Source organism: Macaca mulatta, chromosome 5 (assembly GCF_049350105.2).
Source record: "Macaca mulatta isolate MMU2019108-1 chromosome 5, T2T-MMU8v2.0, whole genome shotgun sequence".
Classification (NCBI taxonomy): domain Eukaryota; kingdom Metazoa; phylum Chordata; class Mammalia; order Primates; family Cercopithecidae; genus Macaca; species Macaca mulatta.
Window position 1 is genome coordinate 12633524 of NC_133410.1, and position 13641 is coordinate 12647164.

Genomic DNA, 13641 nt, shown 5'->3' on the forward strand with positions numbered 1-13641 from the left:
TATTAGGTACTTACAATGACCCTACTGCAGCGAAACACCCAGATGCTGGATTAATTACATACTTGAATTGCATACTTAATGTGCACTGCTGGGTTTACTAAAGAATAAGCGATATCCACTAGCCAAAGATTGTTCTTTTCTTTCCTTTTTTTTTTTAGATGGAGTCTTTCTCTGTCACCAGGCTGGAGTGCAGTAGCATGATCTAGGCTCACTGCAAACTCTGCCTCCCAGGTTCAAGCAATCTCCTGCCTCAGCCTCCCAAGTAGTAGCTGGGACTACAGGCGCACGCCACCACGCCTGGTTACTTTTCGTATTTTTAGTAGAGATGGTGTTTCACCATGTTGGCCAGGATGGTCTCGATCTCTTGACCTCGTTATCCGTCCATGTCGGCCTCCCAAAGTGCTGGGATTACAGGCGTGAGCCACCGCGCCCAGCCACCACAGGTTGTTCTTGTTATATTGAAGTTGAAATATGTATTGAAAGATGGGACAGATGAGAAGAGTCAGAATTGTGGTTGTGCTGATTGTTAAGCTGTTGTCTCTTAACTCCAAACTCTTCTATATTCTGCTTTGTGGTGCTAGGATTGGGATTTTGCAAGCCAGATTTCTCCCTAGCTAGCAGGCCCACTGTTAAGTTCAGTCAATAGGGGATGCTAACCGAAGTCCAGAAGGCCGAGGTTGAAAAGAGGTCTTATTTCTTGTTTGGTTACTCTTTTGTTACCATCACTCCAGCAATACTTCTTTATCTCAGTAATGGTAGATGATGGCAGTGGCACTTGGTTCCAGTTTCCAAGTTTCCACCCACTCTCCTAGGACAAGCCACGTTGTCCTCTCTCAAAGATACCAGAACTATCTGGGTAGCATCTCTCCTCAGGTTCTAAATCCCAGCCCTGCATGGCTTCTCCTTCAAACTTCTAATAACCTCAATTTTTGTCTTTCTGTTCTCCAAGCCTGGAGATAGTTCTGGTTGCTTTCAGAAATAACTCTGTATTATATCAGTGTTACCTTTTTCCCTCTTAGTTCTCTAATAGCTGTTTAACTAGTTCCCATTAAATTATTATCTTAGTCCATTTTGTGCTGCTATAATAGAATACCACAGACTGGGTAATGTGGAAAGAACAGAGATTTACTTATTGTTCCTGGAGGCTGGGAAGTTCAAGATCAAAGGGTTGGCATCTGTCAAGGACCTCTTTGCTGAGTCATCTCTTGATGGAAAGTGGGAGGCAGAAAGGAAAGAGAGCATGAGCTAGCAAGAGGGGGCTGAACTCACTTTTATAACAAACCCACTCTCACAATAACGAAACTACTTCCATGTTAATGACATTAGTCCATTGCCCTCATGACTTAATCACCTCTTAAATGTCCCACCTCTCAACACTGTTGCATTGGGGATTAAGTTCCCAACATATGAACTTTGGGGGACACATTAAAATAAACAGCAGTTATTTATTCAAATAGCTGGTGCAGTTTCTAATAACTAACTGGACCGTAACTGAAACAAGGTCCAAAATTTATTTCCTATAATATGGTAACATGAATATAGTTAGAATCAGGCCTTGCATCCAATACCAGGGGCACACCCCTCTGAAAGAAAGGTGACCTTTAGTTTCGAATCCTTGTAAACTTGCTAATAATGATAGACTTCCAGGAAAACAGCTAATGGTGTTTACTAGGAGGAGAGTTGGCACTTATGAAATACTTTTAGCAAGATATACCTGGTCTATCCAGAATTGCTTATGGCAACAAAAAACCAAATAAAATCCCTTAGAATCTATTGATATGTGGGACATGGCTCCCTGGAAAATATCACACAAGTTATGTAGCCATCTGAATACAGAAGTTCCATGACTGAAACGACTTTCTTCTAAGTAATGGAGCTGCAGATTTTTTTTTTTTTTTTTTTTTTGAGACCTCATGTGTTAATCTAGGCACATGTGTCCTGATGAGAAAGGGCCTGGGAATAAGTTGGCTAGCCTGGACCTGTGTGCTTCACTTGTGTCTAGCACAAGTGTCTAGCACATACTTATATCCTTGAAATTATTTGTAAAGCTTGATGCTGGGTAAGATCTCTGATTCAAGAGTCTGATTTAACAGTTGATCCTTTATGGTATTGCATAGACCTTTGCTCAGAATGCTATAGGTGCTTCAGCAAAATACAGGAGTACACAAGCAAGAGGAAGACATAGGATACAGGTATTAGGAGATCCAATGGGAAGATAAGTGAAGGGTAACCCTAGGACAATGGTTAGAGGATGAGGTGGCAGCCAGTTCAGACTGCAGCAGGAGGACTCAAGAAACAGGTGGAGAGTTGTCTTCAGCAAGATGCCTTCTGGCTTTGGACCATCTTTTAAAATCTAGGGGTACATGGTAGAGTTTGACCTAGATTCTTTTATATACTTGGCTTGCTGCCAAAGCTCTTCACTTCCTCTTTATCTACTAAATGTGAGGCAAAACATTAAAACTTTTAGAATATCTATTTGATCTTTTGAGTCTTTAGGACTCAAAAAAAGCTGGCAATTACATTAAAAATAAAAACTGTTCATCAAAAAGTACCATAAAGAAAGTGAAAACATAAGCCGTGTGTGTGTGTGTGTGTGTGTGTGTGTGTGTGTGTGTGTGTTTGGGGGAGAGATATGTTTGCAACACATATATGTGAAGGATTAATATCCTGAATATATAAAGATATATAAAGAACTCCTAAAAGTTGATAAGAAAAACACAAATAACCAAATGGAAAAATAGACAAAAACCATCAACAGGCATTTCACAGAAGAGGAAATAAGGTTGGAAAATAAGCACATGAAAGCATGCTCAATCTTCTTGTAACCAATGCAAATAAAGGCCACAATGAGATATATTATCCCTACTAGACAGGCGAAAAGCAAGAAGTCCTGTACTACTCAATGTCAGAAAGAGAAGTAATTTTTACACAGTACTGGTATGAGTACAATATGATACAAGCATCTGGGAAAAATTTTGGCATTATTTTCTAAAACTGAAAAGATGCTTATCCTAGGAATTAGCAGTTGTACTGTGAAGCAGAAAGCTGTACATATCTTAGTGCAAAGAATGGATACAAGTGTAAAGATATATTAATTCCCTAGCTTCAAAGTAGCTGAGTAGTCTGCTTTTCTGGTTAACAGGCTGATACTCTCTTTAGGCAGCAACCAACCTGGTCCTTCCACTTACATCCTGTGCCTACAAATACCACTTTCTATATGTACAACAAAATTCATAAGTTTAGGAAACTCTACCATAGAGAAACTTCATAAAAATGTTTAAAATAAAGCAAATAAATCTGTGAATAACCCAAGGACCAGTAAGAGGTGAATGGCTTAGTATACTGAGATAATGTATATTCCTTCAATGGAATACTATACAGCAGTGAAAATGAATCCAACTCGAGCTATACATATTAACATAGATGAATTTTAAAACATAATGTAGAAGACAAAAGCAAGTCTCAAATGATCCATAGAATGATTCTATTTGGAAAGCAAAAAAAATAAAAAATAAAAAAATAAAAAAATAAAACTGAATATACTGTTAGGGATATATACGTATGTAGTAAAACTGATAAACAGCTATAAAATAATAAACCTTTATTTAGAATGATGGTAATCTTGAGGGGGAAAAAGAGTGGTACAGTTGGGATAAGGAATGGACATGTTTTAAAAGGGCAAAAGGGTGGATATGTAAAATCTCATTTTTGTAAAAAAGAATCTACTATTTCATTAATTCAAAGGCATGCTTTTTTTCCCCTATATTTTAACAGCTCTGAAGTTAGAATGTGTCTTGAAATTGCTATTGAATGAGTTACAATTATGATATAGTTGTCATTGCCATGCTTCATGTTGTTCCTAACTATTCACATATCACTTCAACTGAATTATGTATATCATTGGTTCTAGATCCTTTGATTTCAAACACCATTTAAAGTTTTTTTAAAAGGTTGGAGTATGACTTGGCATCAAAACAGTTACTATATATTCGGAAGGGCACAGGAACCAAGGACTGAAAAATACATTTTATATCAATGAGGCAAATATTCAGTGTTGGAAAAGAGAAATAACTGATTCTATGTTTCCTCAGAAAGCAACAACCAAGTGCTTTCTGTGACTTAAGAAAGGAAGATATCTACAAGTAGGTGATGTTGTTATATTTTGTTCCTGACACATGTGCAAAGAATTGCCTCATACATGACAAATCATACAGCTAAAGGTGGAGAAATCACCACATTCTTTGTAATTGAGGAGAGACATTTTAAAGCAACAAGCTAATATAACTGATTCATGCATGCCATTAAGAACATCATTAATTTTTGTGTTATGGCGTTTCTCTTTCCTAATAGTATACAAAGTAATGGTGCATGGACATTTTATAGTCAATAGCGTTTTAGATTCAATGATTTGTAGTATATGAGTTTTGAGTATAGGTAAATAGAAAAAGACCTGGAAGAATTACACATCAGACTGTTAATAGTGATATCTGACTTTGGGATTACCAGTGATTTTTTTCCTCTTTATTGTTTATTTTTAATTTTCTACAATAGAAACATTGCTCATATAATAAAGAAAAATTAAGATTTTATAACATTTGTTTTGTTTTGTTTTTTTGAGATGGAGTCTCCCTCTGTCTCCCAGGCTGTAGTGCAGTGGAGCAATCTCAGCTCACCGCAACCTCTGCCTCCTGGGTTCAAGCAATCCTCCCATCTTAGCCTCCCAGGTAGCTGGGATTACAGACATGCACAACCACGCCTGGCTAATTTTTGTATTTTCAGTAGAAACGGGGTTTTCGCATGTTGACCAGGCTGGTCTCGAACTCCTGACCTCAAGTGATCCGCTCGCCTTGGCTTCCCAAAGTACTGGGATTGCAGGCGTGAGCCACCATGCCCACTGCTATTTTTCTTTTCTTTCTTTTTTTTTTTTAAAATCAAACATACTTCAAGAGAATGTCAAGGGAAAGCTGTTTCCACTTAGATCTGTTGTGGGCACTAGCTAGGTGAATGAAGTGGAGGAAATCTTTGAACAAGATCTTGGTTCTAATACTAGTTATGCTTCATATGTGTGTTCTTAAGCAAGTTATGTAATGGCCCTGTGCTTAAATTCTCCCAACTATGACATTGGGTGTATGATACTCTTTCACAGGGCTATTCTGAAACTCTTCAGGGTTTTCAAAGTTTTGTGCAACATCAGTTTCCATGGGCGTTAAATTAAGTTTCTGAGTGTGTGGTTTAGGGAAAGAAAGCAGGTACTCTAAAGGTTTAATGATAACCTTGGAAAATTCTAGGTTCAACAAATTAACCTGATTCCTCTCATAATTTCTTAGAATTTATATTTGTTACTGTGCACAATGAACTTCCAAGAAGGGCTATTGTGTGAGGAAGCATCTCTTGGAACTACTGTTTTGTGTAATGCCAAGATATAGTATTATCTGTATCTTCCTCCAGGAAGTTTCTGAAAGGTTGACTTAGTAGTAAAAATGGCATCCATTATTGTCTCCAGTTGTCCCTGCTCGTCAGCTTCCAAAATACTCTCTTTAGGTTCCAACCTTGCTTGAAACTCCATTTTAGACTTTTAAAAGTAAACTCCCTTCATCTGCCAGGAGTTAGTCCTTTGTCCTGCTTCTCTAAGGAAGGTATTCTTCTCCCACTTGCTGTTCTGTGGCACTGCTAGTGCAGCCCAGCTGTTTGCTTCATGTGGTTGTGCCCTTGAGACTTGAGCCAACATTGGAGTCCCTAGTGTTGGGCAGAGTAGTAGCTCAACAAATGTGTCCTTTCCCAGCACAGCAGTTTCAGTGGGAAAAGTGCTGGTTCTAGAACTATTTTCTTCCCCTGAGAACAGTATCTGTCAGTGTATTCTGAAAAGTATCTTGTTCTTGATTTAATCATACAAAGATGGCTACACAGTAATCTTAGTAAATATCAGGTGCTGTTGTACAAATGATAAACAAGACATCCCCCCCCCAAAAAAAAATAATAATAAATAAAAAAGCAAACTTTTCTAGCATTTCTTCTAGTTAGAACTATCTTCCTCTGACCTCAAATCACTTAGGTTTTAATCACTGACAGAGATGTTTGGGGAAAAGCTCTGATATATTATGGTCCTAAGAGCAGTGAGCCTGCTGTTGAGGTGGAAAGATCAATACCTCCCTCCTATGGGCTTTCATATAAATAACTCTGGCCTGGGGGTTAGAAGACAAAGTGTTCAGTCTGTGTTGCCACCAGCTCGCCATGAGATCTCATTGGGAAGAGGAGTGTCACCTGATGACCATTCCTAATTGGCGTGGTTATGGTAAACCTGTTAGTAGACTCTAGTATTTAAGTAAAGTCTAGGTGGTAGGGGTCAAGTGGTACCACCCTGAGGAAAGAGGCCTGAAGTAGGCAGGGAAGGATTGTGGTTGTGGATGACCAACTTCAACTGAAGAGGAACCAGCCATCATTTTGAGTCACATTGTCCTCAGTCACAGGGCGCTCTGCTGCCTTCACTAAGTCTTGTGTGATCCTCCTAGCCTTGTCTCAGCTCTGGGATGGGAAAGCAGGTGGGCTCTTGTTCAGGTTGCTTATGGAGAAGCAGTGAGGCAGTGGCAGTGGTAACCAAGCCAAGGCCTGGGAAATGTCAAATTTGGAGATGGTCTGCAAGTGCTTCTCAGTGAGTTAGTGGAAACTACTGGATTTTAGGCTGGATATTTTTTTTGGAGTCAGGGACTGTCCTGTAAATTGCAGTATGTTTTGCATTCCTGACTTCCTTCCTTCTGCTCAATACTTTTAGTAGCAAATCATTGTGATGACTAAGAATTGCTTCCACCTATTTCCGAAGTCTTGTATTAGAATCATTGGAAGGTATGTGGTTTAGCTGACTTCCCCATCATAAAATTCTTCACGTATTTCCACTATTTCCAGTTTTATCGAGAGGCAGCATTTCTGCACACTCCAACTACCCGGTCCCTATAGGGTCATGCCAACAGCAGCCATTACTAAACTGAGTAACATCAGTGTCACAGTAAGACTGCGTTTTCAGAATGCACTGCTGGTGAACCAGTCTAAAACTGACTGACTGGTGCAAAGGCTATGACCAAAGGAATCAGGAACCTTGGAAACTGGTTCAGCTTCTACCCTTTTACTTTTTACATTTTTTACTTGTATTTTGTATTTTAGATTTGGTTTTCTGTTCCTGCGTGCATTTACTTAGAATAATGGCCTGCAGCTGCATCAGTGTTGCTGTAAAGGACATGATTTCGTTCCTTTTTATGGCTACAGAGAATTCCATGGTGTGTACGCTCCACATTTCCTTTATCCAATCCACCGTTGACGGGCACCTAGGTTGATTCCTTGTCTTTGTTATTGTGAGTAGTGCTGTCATAAACATCTAAGTGCAGATGTCTTTTTGGAAGAACAATTTACTTTCCTTTGGGCATATACCTGGTAATGGGATTGCTGGGTCAAATGGTAATTCATTTTAACTTTTTGAGAAATCTCCAAACTGCTTTCCACAAGAACTGAACTAATTTACAGTCCTACCAACAGTGTATAAGAGTTCCCTTTTCTCACCAAGACCTGTTATTTTTTGACTTTTTAATAAAAGCCATTCTAACTGGTACCTCACTGTGGCTTTGATTTGCATTTCTTACTTTTAAGACAAATCACTTTAGATTTTTGAGCTTTGGTTAAAAGTCATCCATATACATAAAAATGAGAAACTCTCATATTCCTCGTCTCTAAGGGCCTTTCTGGATCTAAAGTTCAGTTCTTCCAAGTTCAGTTCTACAGAGTTCAATTCTACAGAGTTCAGTTCTACCAAGTTCAGTTCTACTGAGAAACGCCATCACTGACTCAAATTTGAATGTGAACATGGAACGATATAGGTAAGACCAATTATTTAGAGAGAAGAAACGGTTTTCATGCAGACAAATTTTAAAACACACAAATAAAATTCTTACCACTCAAATTTTGGTAAACATTTTATAATTTATATATAAAATCTCAGTAAGAAACCATGTAAAATGACAGAAATATCCACCTGACATTAAGAGTCAAAATAAAAATAAAAAAAAACCCATACACACTGAATGTAAATTTTAATTATAAAACAAGAATATGAACAAAACATTTAAAAATAATCTCAATTATTTGGCAACTCATCACATCATTGCAAGAGACAAATTTGATCGTAAGAAGTTTAATCTTATGAAAAACTGAAGTTGGACAGTTTGCTCATATGAGAGTTAAAACATGTTTAAAAAAACACCTGGCAATAAAGCCAGTTTCTATACTGAAACAACTGTGTATAAAACAACATAAAATCCTGAAACTGGATAGACAGGAGGGACCTAATCTTGAATGCCTTTCTCTTCACTGAAAAAGACAATATGGAAAGAGTATTGGTAGAAGCTTCAGAACAGCACAGAGCAGGGGAATGAACACCAGCAGAGAGGGTTTCTGCTGCAGGTGACTGACGCAACTTTACCTGAACCAGAACCTGTTTTATGTCAATGGGGCTGGTAGTAAAGTCACAGATGCAAGTATAATCTAAAAACGTTACATTCTTAAAAAACAGAGCCACGACTGTGAACAGAAAAGCAATGGAGAAACTTTCTTTAGCTAAACTACTTTACTTGGATACATGCGAGTTTCTGCCAGATCATATTAAGATAGTTACAGGGCAGGCAGAGTCCTAAAAAATTTTCTACTAATCACTGCATAGCATTTAAAACCCTTTTTTATTTAAAAAAAATAATAATAAAGTAAAATAAACAGATATATAGTAAAGTTCACAGATAAGTTTTCTCTGTAAAATAAATAGTGTTCATTGATTAGCATCATACATAGAGTAAAATACAACCTATTTTTACATGTTTATATACTATACACAGATTACCAGTAGGCAGCCTGGTGTCTGATGGGCTGGAGGGGTTTGCATTCATGATGTGTCACATTGGGAAATCCCAATTTTGAATGTTAAAATATACAACTACTTTGTTTTGAGTTCAGATACAAAGTAAACTTATTGTCCTTTATCTGAAATAAATGTACATAATATCTTCTATGAACAATAGTTTATAAAGCTGTTTAAAACATAACAAGAAAAAGCTTGCACCTAGGGACTTACAGCACATGCATATCTTTTTCCTGGTTAAAGAGAAGCCTATGGCCACCGAGGCATGTCTCTTTCCTCTCCACTGTGTTCCTCCATAAGCCTAGGGCAGCAGTGGTCAGGATTATCGCTTCGCTTTTTTCACAGGGGCTTCCTCCACCCTTTGCTGGCCTCTTGTTCGGGCCCCAGGAGGGCTGACTTCTCTCTTGCGCTTGATAGAAGGGGACAGCTGTGTCTTTGATCTGCATTAAGCAAAGTCAAGGCAATGGTGAGGTTTAAAAGCAGTTGCTTCAAATAACTTGGGAGTTCCTTAAAAAAATGGAAGAGTTTTGAACTTGACAGCTAAGAAAAGAAAAACCCAGTAAAATTTATACACGAAAAGGAGCTATTTCGCGAAGAGCTCGAGCTAACTGGTTCTTTGCTGTCAAACTCACACACAAACACAGGACACTGGAAGAGAAGTGTGAAGCCTGTGCTCTGGTTCCAGCTCTACCACACTCTAGGTGCTGATGGTGCTCAAGTCCACTTCCTTCTCTGGGCCCTAGTTCTTTCATCTATAAAACAAAGACATCAACAGTAGGTCCCACCAATATAGAAACTGTTCTAAGTTCAAACAATTAGCAAGAACACAGCAGGATTTCAACCTAGGTTGGACCAAGTGCAAAATCATACTTCGTAGCACAGGATTACAGAAAATAGCTGTGTTAAAAAAGCCACAGGAATTTCAGAAGAACATTCTAACCAATCTCCCTGTAACCAGCATACCCTGTTAATACAGTCTGTGATTAAAATTATTTGTTGGAAACTCCAATTAATCATGTTACTGTCCAGGAGATGTATGAAGTAGTTCCTCTTGGGTCTCCGATGCTTTCAGGAGAAAATCATCCAGAGCATAGAACACAGAGCCTTTTTTTTTTTTTTTTTTTTTTTTGAGACAGAGTCTCACTCTGTTGCCCAGGCTGGAGTGCAGTGGCCGGATCTCAGCTCACTGCAAGCTCCGCCTCCCGGGTTTATGCCATTCTCCCACCTCAGCCTCCCGAGTAGCTGGGACTACAGGCGCCTGCCACCTCGCCCGGCTGGTTTTTTGTATTTTTTAGCAGAGACGGGGTTTCACCATGTTAGCCAGGATGGTCTAGATCTCCTGACCTTGTGATCCACCCGTCTCGGCCTCCCACACAGAGCCTTTTATAATTCTGCCTTCTACTTGTGCACCATCTGGGACTGTAGTCCTGCACCTTCCACATCACAGAGCAAGATGCCCTATCTTTGGAATCCCCCACAGAGAAATGCGACTTTATTGACATGAAGACTTTAGGTCTTTACCACAGCATTTATCATTGTAATTTATCTGCTGTGTTTCTACAAGTTACAATCAATATTTTGTAACTACAAGTTACAATCAATATTTTAAAACAAGATATTAATAGGACACAACAGAAAATACCACTTGTATCACATCTACTAAATTTGACTCATGAAAATTTTGTTTCAGTTACAGTAGCAGGAATGTGAGCACCAGCTGTATTGCAAAACATTCTGATAGTGGGTTGTTGCCAAAAAAGTTTGAAAGTCTTATATACATATATCTCTCCCAATTAGACCCAATGATTTTCTAGGGCAGCTGCTGAGATTTATTCATTTTTCTAACTCCAGTGCCTACAGAAATGCCCAAAACATGGCAAGCAGGCAGTAAATGTCCTGTCAATGAATAAAAGGCTTGGAAAACCAAAATTGCAAGAGACGGAGAAACGGGACTCTACTGATATGAAGACACGTCTTTCATTTATTGTTTGACAGCAAAAGTAAATAAACTCAAATTGAGTCAAAAATTGTTGCAGATGATGTGGTTCTGGCATGTGTTGACAATGACTGAAAATGTGTTTGTTGATAATCCATTTCAAACCATTTCCATGGAAAGCCACCAGCCACTCAATGAACACCTCTTCAGTAAAGGTGCCGTGCGCAGCATTGTGCTGGGGGCCAAATGGCAGCTAACAGAAGCTCTGAGTCAGGCTGCTTCTCCCCAGCCATGTGAGCTTCGTAGCTTATCCAGGCCCTTCCAGTTCACCCAGAATGTGGTCTGTGACCAGGGGCACTGGTCACTGAGGAGCTTGTTGGAAATGCCAACTCACAGGCCCCACCCTAGACTTACAGACCCTAGATCTGCATTTTACAAAGAGCCTCAAGTGATTCGACTGCATGTTCAATTTTGAGTAGTATGCATGCAAACCTTCCTGAGATTCTGTCCCTCACATATAAAATAGAAGTAACTGTTACAATTCACTCAATGAGAGTTAAATGAGAGCATATTTGTGAAAGTGCCTAGCGCTATAGTTTGCTTTCGTTTCTAGAACGTGGGGAAAACAGCACATACGTGCAAGTATGCTGTGAAGATGAAAATGTGGTAAGAGGTCAAAACGGTTTTTGTGTACAGTGAAGAGTCTTTTACTTTGGAATATGATAATGTATAGAAAATATGACAAGTTCCTATCTGAAGAAAGAAAGCTAGAGCTCAGAGGGGTAAATAAAAGGAATATACCAAACCAATGCTATGTGGCATCTCAAGTGCCCAGTACTGACCAGAAGCGCAGCAAGAAGAAGAGATGAAAACAGGCTGAAGCAGGATGGAAAGGATCTGACTTACTGGAGGTGCTGGTGCACTCCTCACTAGCTCAAGCAAAGGCAAGAAAGGCAGGCTTAGGACCACCTCTGGGAGGCAGTAAGACTAGTAAGGCTGCAGTGAAAGGTGTAAGCTGGCAGGGGCTGTGCCTGAAAGAGGAAGCTTTATCACCTCATCACCTCTCCAATGCTCTACCTAGCACAGAACTGGTTCTGGGCTGTTATCTGCTTTACCACACTGCCTTGCCTTTGGTCTTGGCGGATGGGAGAAGGCAGATAAGGCTCACAGGTGTCAAGGGCAAGCCTGTGTGGCAATCCACTGCGGCAAGGCCAGACTGGCGGGGCCACAGAGACACCTTCTGCAGCCCTTCCCATTCTTCTTGGAAACCAATGATCCCCAAAAACAGTTATTTGGTGAGACAAAATCTTAAAGGAAATTAGGAAGAAAGCATTATTGCACCAAAAATAGTCTTAGGGGGTTAAAAATTACTTGAAGTGTAAGCAGGGACTTACCTTCCTAATGGGGGAGAGTTACTAACTTTTTCGCTGGTAGGTAACTTCTCTTTTGCTAATTTGTGGCGATTTCTAGGAGAAACTGTGTCTGGGCTGCCAAGTTTGGATGTTGCACGTGCAGATGGCTTGCTATGTTGCTTTCTGAAACAGATTATAGAAACACTGGGCAATGGTAGCACTGAATACTCCAGTCCCTGGAACTATTTAGGAAGTATGACGCTCCTTGTGGGCAAGTCAGAACAATAGGAACTCAAATCAGAAAAATGGTTGGTTTTGCTGACCACTGCTGATAAGTCGATCTTAATGTCATCTACAACTACCTCTGCTTGTGTGACACTATCTTTGCTCTTACTGTGCGTGGTATTTTATTGTGATTTAGAAAAGAGATGTATCTGTGAAAAATAGAAAATATACTGGCTGACAAAATAAAGATTACAAAAGAGCTCATCAGGGTAGAATAAAGGGCCAAGATTAATGACAGTACAATTCACAAAGCTAAGTGTTAAGGCCCAAGTAGTCAATTGCACAAGAATTTGATAAGGAATTCTGATTAACCAGTAAAAACTCTGAAAAAGGAACTTGTTTAACTGGTGTGTTTTTCAATTTGAGGCTCAGTAATGAGGATGCACACTGAAGAAAAATATCCAGAAAATAAGGTAAAACAGTCCTCTTCTGGATTCATTAGACCACACTTGGTATACAGAGTTTGCTTCTTTCTCTTTCCTTCCTTTCCCTTCCTTCCTTTCCTTCCTTTTTCTTTCCTTTCCTTTCTCTCTTTCTTTCTTTTGAGAAAGAGCCTCGCTCTGTCACCCAGGCTGGAGTGCAGTGCTACAATCTCTTTTCACTGCAACATCCACCTCCCGGGTTCAAGCAATTCTCCTGCCTTAGCTTCCCAAGTAGCTGGGATTATAGGAGTCTGCCATGACGCTCGGCTATTTTTTGTTCTTTTAGATGAGGTTTCACCATGTTGGCCAGGCTGGTCTTGAACTCCTGGCCTCAAGTGATCCACCAGCCTTGGACTCCCAAACTGCTGGGATTACAGGCGTGAGCCACAGTGCGTGGCCTCTTTTATTTTTTTATTTTTTTATTTTTATTATTTTTTTTTTTTTTTTAAGACACAGCGTCTTGTTATGTTGCTTAGGCTGGTCTCGAACTCCCAGCCTCAAGCAGTCTTCCTGCCTCAGCCTCCTGAGTAACTGGGATTACAGGCATGAGCCACTGCGCCCAGCTGCATATTTGCGTCTAAAAGAGGATAAAGGTCATTGAGGAGCACAAACAGGGATGATGAAAGGGCTCAAGAAGCAAGCAGAGAAGACCTGGAAGCTGCCCTCAAATATGTAAGGGAAAATTAGACAGAAGGTTCTGAAAGTAGAACTAGAATCAAGAGTAGAAGCCATAGGGAGGCCGGCTTCTACTGA

General features: G+C 39.7%; 1 protein-coding gene across 2 annotated transcripts in view; it reads right to left on the reverse strand.

Moving 5' to 3' along the window:
- Positions 1-7945: 7945 nt before the first annotated feature.
- Positions 7946-13641, reverse strand: part of BOD1L1 (biorientation of chromosomes in cell division 1 like 1) — a 59184-nt gene continuing 53488 nt past the window's right edge. Inside the window, exons 26-27 of one of the 2 annotated variants that reach the window (XM_015138008.3) lie at positions 12224-12364; positions 7946-9333 (exon numbers count right to left, since the gene is read on the reverse strand). In XM_015138008.3, coding sequence (XP_014993494.3) covers positions 9216-9333; positions 12224-12364 — 259 coding nt within the window. In that variant the 3' untranslated portion in view covers positions 7946-9215. The remainder of the gene's footprint in view (positions 9334-12223; positions 12365-13641) is intronic. The other variant, XM_001098928.4, reaches the window with a different exon arrangement.